The sequence below is a fragment of the Austrofundulus limnaeus genome, unplaced genomic scaffold, assembly GCF_001266775.1.
Source record: "Austrofundulus limnaeus strain Quisiro unplaced genomic scaffold, Austrofundulus_limnaeus-1.0 Scaffold80, whole genome shotgun sequence".
In the NCBI taxonomy this organism is placed as follows: Eukaryota; Metazoa; Chordata; class Actinopteri; order Cyprinodontiformes; family Rivulidae; genus Austrofundulus; species Austrofundulus limnaeus.
In genome coordinates, this window is record NW_013952482.1 from 1,578,378 (window position 1) to 1,584,457 (window position 6,080).

At 37.4% G+C, this 6,080-nt stretch overlaps 1 protein-coding gene across 4 annotated transcripts in view; it reads right to left on the minus strand.

Moving 5' to 3' along the window:
• Positions 1-5,912, minus strand: part of arfip1 (ADP-ribosylation factor interacting protein 1 (arfaptin 1)) — a gene marked incomplete at its 3' end in the record, with an annotated part of 13,290 nt that extends 7,378 nt beyond the window's left edge. The window contains 2 exon segments of one of the 4 annotated variants that reach the window (XM_014011444.1): positions 3,443-3,780; positions 5,658-5,912. In XM_014011444.1, the coding sequence (XP_013866898.1) occupies positions 3,443-3,778 (336 nt within the window). 4 annotated transcript variants of the gene reach the window in all.
• Between the last annotated feature and the right edge of the window lie 168 nt (positions 5,913-6,080).

Consider the following 6,080-nt stretch of genomic DNA (forward strand, 5'->3'; position numbering starts at 1 on the left):
CATCTATACAAAACATGTTGGTATTTTTTAAATTCCAGTGAAATATATTTATGTTTGTGGTTGTAATGTGACAAAATATGGAAAAGTTCAAGGGGTATGAATACTTTTGCAAACCACTGTAAATCTGGAGCAACAGAAAAACAGAAAAAACTAAAAGACAATAATGAATTATTTGATTGATTATTTGATTGTTAAATCTGATTTTGTATCTTTGAAACAACATTCTTTATCTCCATTGTCTAAATTATGCAAATGGCTACCAGATCACTTGGTAACAGGATCCTGGTCTTGTAAACAAGTGGTTTCACTCGGAACTAAATGGAAAGCTTATTCATGAGATTCTTTTAGTAACTTTTACTGTGCCATGCTACAGGAAGCATCTTTACTTCTGCTATTTATTGTGTTTTTATAAACTGCCAGGTACAAAATGTCAAACTAAAATATGAATATACTGTCACTGACTCACAGCTCTGCATGGTGACACGTCAGAAAAAGTAGGATGCGACTCTAAAATAATAGGCAGTCACATAATTAGTTAAACGTTTAAATATGTGAATTATTTTAACACATAAAATAGCAGAAAATACAGTCAAGAAAATTTTATACAAGTACCAAATGAGTCCAAACTGGGAGTCAAAACGGTAAGAAAAAATTATTTTAGGGTAGTGTGGGTCTGTTTGATTAATCAAATGCATTATTAGCATGCTAAATGCTAATTCACAGCAGTGAGGATAAAATGTGCTTCCTTTTTTAAGGACTTATAATTAGTGAAAGATATAAGTGACGAGATTTCTGTGATGACTTAAATAGCTTAATAAATACTTTATTTTGTGAATATCTAAGGTGTCCAGAAAAATGTAAAATAATAAAATAAAAAAACATGGATGCCAAATCATTATTTTAAAACTTCCTTAAGGAGCATTGTTTTGGTTAGGTTAATGTTACTTTGTTCACCTCAGACATTATTTATTTTGAAACTCCCAGGTATGAGATGGTGACAGCGAAACAAAGTTGACTAAGTTTTAGTAAGTGTGAAGATGTTTTAAAAGGATGCAGTCATACAGGTTAAAAAGGGAAATTGAATATCTGTCCAATTATGACATGATATGAGGCAATAGAAAATTTCAAGGGAACTTAAAAGGCAAAGTCAGCAGAACAAACCACCTATAATGGGAACYGGAAAGAAAAAGATCTCTAAAATAAACACATTGTCTTAAATGTTTCTGAAAAAATGAGCTGTAGACAAATTAATTTTATGTTTGTAATAAATAGGTGTGACCTCTTTATACGYATTTTTAAATTAGCACTACACTACCTTCTGCTGCTGTAATACTATAAAACTTACAAAATATATTTGCATTTTGCTTTGATAAGCAGTTAAAGATGTCAACTCAAAGTTAAATTTAGTGTCTGAAATAATTGGTTTGTTTGTGTGGCCTTAAAAGTCTAATTCACAGCTAACATTACAGAATCTGAATATAAGATATTAAARCAAGTATTAAAAAATGATTCTGTTAGCATCTGTGACAAAGACTGCTGGTTTACCAGTGTGTCGTGTGACAGACACATGAATACTTAAAGGCCATAGGACACCCTGGTGCAGGCAGACAGAAACACAAAGRTCTGCCTTCTTGACAACATGCTGCTGATAGACAGGCCTAATATCCCATGGGCCACTTTGACCTTGAGGTCCTGTTTAACACAAAACTGTTTTTAGGTGAAGCCGTAGCCTTTCTGCTATATGTGAGCTGTGTGCAAAACCAGTCTTTTTCTCTGACATCGAATGGTTTTTAATCCAGGTCTCCGAGTGGAGGTTTTTGGTTCAAGTGAAAGTGCAGAAAACATGAAGTCACGTGTGCGCTGCAGGCGGCTGCAGCCAATAGTTTTTCTGCGCTTCTGCTGTTGATGAACAACAGTAACAATGGAGGACAGCCATGTGCTGTTTGTGCTACTCATCCTTTAACATGCAGGCACAAAGCAATCTCATCCTCAGTCCAAACGTATGTTACATCATCCATTTTGGATGCCACTGTTYTCATGGTCAAGACTGAATTGTTTTTGCACATATGTGTCTCATAAACACAAAAAAAATCACACCACCAACTGATGAACTAGCAGGAAACTACAGTGGATTCAACGTGCACAGCATTACAGAGCAAATGTGTAGCTTTTTCACAGTCAGCATCAGGAAATCACTTTTTAAGTGATCCTTCATGTAAACAGGGCCTAAGAACAGGATCTTTAAAGGGGAAACACAAAAAACCAACACTGCCACAGCCATGTCTCCATTTAAATAAAGTTGCAGAGACAAAACTATTATTTTTTACATCCGAATCATTTTATATTCCAAGACCTCAGAGGGAGGAGACTGAGACACCAGATGATAATCAGATGTCGGAGCCAAACTGATCACACTCACCGTCTGAAAACACTAAACGGGACAGCTTGTGTGTTATCCTCCTGCAGCATACACACAATAGCTAAATGGCTCTGAATTAATCAGGCATGTGAATAGACAACGTAGTCACACAGTTCAGTATCCTGGATACAAGCCAGCATAATACGGGAGGGATGGATGATAACAACTAACTGCCTGTTCACCTCTAAGCAGAAGCAATAAGGAWATCCTCACAATCTGCATCTTAAACTACAGGTTGTCACACAATTAAACTGAATAAGGCTGAAACTAAATAACACAAAAGATAATGCTATTTTAAAATGTTCTTGCAATGAGACATACACTGCAGGTGATAAGTGTAAGACAGAATGAGAATTCAACATCCTTAGGAGTTACACATTCCAGAAGAACAATAATGTGGGGCTGCCAAAAATGTTGCAGTCAGGAGTCCAAATCTCTTAGCCTGACATGTGACTGACTAAAAAAAAACATGTTAAGAGCTGTGTGCACACAGCATACAAAGAGCAGAAAACAGTTTSAAATTGACATTATAAAACTTGTGAAGATGTGAATACTTACTTGTAACAGAGATGAGAGCAATCAACACTTTGAGCTACAACAAAATGCTTAAATGTCACAGTAATAACAGAGATAAACACAAAGATCATTGTGCAATAAGCCAGAAAGAGAGAAAATCTAAGGAGCCTTAATCATCTTGGCAAACTATAAATAAATAAATAAAATACACGAGGCACATGACAGAGCAACGCACTAATTAGCATGAAGGCCACCCACCACGATCAGGTTGCTTTCTATGAATTCCAGCAAATCTGAAGAACCACAACCAGGACAGATACACAAAAGTCCCATTCTAGCTCATGTTAAGATGTTATTTCTGACCGTCAACTTAAAGTTGATGTGTTGATTATGCAGGAAAATAACTGCCACCACCCCAGCAAACCAAGTAAATAAAAGCAAAACCAGTTAGGCGCAGAGAGGAAGCGATAGAGCAGGTTGATTTTGCTACATGAAGATAAATATCACCTTATTTTCATCGTTAGAATCTCCATTTCTCTCCGGTGTTTCGGACAACTCAACACGGTGTTTTGTCTCCTCGCCTGCAGAGACTGCACTGACTTTCAGACTACCCTCGTTCTGCTCCTGAAAGTCCTTCTCACAAGCTGCTGCACGGTCGTCGTCACTGTTAATATCAATGTCATACATTGCATCTTCTGTGTCCTCTCCACCCCTGCTACTGTCTACACTCTCCGGAGTCAGATCCTCCCTCAAGCTCTCCTTTGCTTTATCAGCCTCACAGTCCTGCTGAGGGTCCTCGGCTGAGGTCTGCCCCGCCTCAGCCTCAAGACTAACATCAGACATACCTGAAAAAAGAGACAGGATGGTATGAACAGGTCCTACAAGCCTGCCTGACTTTTCACTTTGCAGCATTGTGAGCAATAAATATCTAACCTGCGGCAGATGGTAAAGTTAAGTATTGTAAGCACTAGGTGCCAGAGTATAATATAAATGGTTGTGATGATCAAATTAATGTTTTGAATTACAAGATTTTAACTTGACTTCAAACACTCAAAAACCACCACCGATTGTTGGCAAATGGCTGTTTGAAGTATCTCAGTTTGAAAATATTAAGTTTATTCTGATGAGCTAACACCTTGTCCAACTGGGACCAAGACCAAAATGAATAGCTGCCGTCTTAAAACTAATTATCTGAGAAACTTCACATAAGTTCACGTGAACCTTTGCACCACTATCAGGTTTGCTACAGCTAGCCTCTGCTGCACATTATCTGTGCTTGCAAATGACCATAAAATTATATGAATACAACCATAAAGGCTAAACTGATGGTGATATTTTAGAGCATGTGATTGAAGTAGAACGGCAGTCCACTGCGATCATGACCCCAGTTGGACCAGCTTTTTAGCTCATTAATAAAATGAACATATTTCTCCAAACAGAAGTCATTCAAAAAGCTTATCTACAACAGATTTATTTATTATCAATCTTTACTTAACCATACTTAACCAGGCAAATCCCACTGAGATCACAAATCTCTTTTCCAAGGGAAGCCTGAGCCTGAAGGCAGCCAAACATGCATGTTTTTGGACTGTGAGAGGAAATATATCATTTTCATTTTATTTGTGATTTSTATTTTTATTATATTATAAATTTATTTAGTTATTTTTAAAGAAACCAATAAAGTAAAAAAAAAGAAATCAGAGTACCTCACACAAACACTGCTGTAAACAAATTAGGTAAGCAATTTTTTTTAAATTTAACACAGAATTTTGCTTTCAAATGTCACTTTAAAGTAACAATGACGAGGGGCAAAGCTGTAAAGAAGATAACAAATGAAGATGAATGGTAGAAAAACCAAGACACATCTACCCAGAACATTCCAAGCACATCCTCTGAAGCAGTGACAACTATATAAAGATGGCTGAGCCCCAATCACTTCCAACTGTACCTGTAGTTGGACTGGGCTCCTAAAATGATAACAGACTAATACTAAGCTTATAAATGTGAAGGGGAGGTTCATAAAAACAACGAGTAAAGCCACAGTTACATTCGTGTGTACTCACAAATACACCCTTAGATAATTTTATTGTTAATAATGACAGTATATTTTGTCTACATTTATCTAGTTGATGTAATAATTACATCACTTTTGGCATACTTAGAAATCGTGGGGTTCAACATAATTAGGAGTACATGATAATTATACTTGGCTTTTATCCAACAAGATAACGTGACTGGTTTATTTAGATTTCTAAATTTTATTATCTGTTTGGATTTTTATAGTATCTAATTTACCAGATAACACCGCTTCTTTTGCTCCCCTCAACCTCACATCCCGGAAAAGGCCTCTGCAACGTTGGACGAGGTTGGGCGTCTCACCTGTTGCAGCAATTAAGTCACGTGACTTACAAAGGCGACTAAAGGTGACAAATAAACCTCTTTAATTCTGCTTCCATCCACGGAATTGTGTTAAATACATGATTAAGCAATCAACACGCAGTTAAAGTAGGAATGAAAACTGTCCGTTTTGTTTGAGATGCCCTGAACGCCTCACTCCGGTCAGACTTATTATTTAGCTTACAGTAACTCTACTACACCGACAGCAAATTAAACGAAACTTGGAATAAAGCCATCCCCCTAGGTAAAAATCACTAAATGAATGTGGCGTGTGAGTAAGTCAGAACTAAAGAGAACGGCGAAGCTGGAAACTTGTGAACATTACCTGTCTGCGGATGTGGCTAACTAGCCGCTGCTGTAGTTAAATAAATCCTCAGCCGTGCCGCTGCGCCACACTTGACGTCTTTTGGAAAGGTGCTGCGAGTGTCGGTAATGCAAACGTTGCATAGAGGTATGCTACCGAATTATTATCGGTGGTCCTTGACGTTCTTTTACCACACCAGACGTGATGTTTGGACCCCGGAAAGAATTACCTATGTGTATTCACAGCTAGAGCATAACTTCATTTTTTGCTGCAGGCGAGCGCCCCCTGCTGTTAAAACACGATGATTGCATTTTTCTAGTTTTTTCCCTGAACAACTTTTTGATACATTACTGCCATCTACTGTTGTGGAGGACGAATATTAAACTCTTTTTAAACTAGCACTGCAGTGTTGCTGCAGTACAGGGTATCAGAGTGTTTACATAC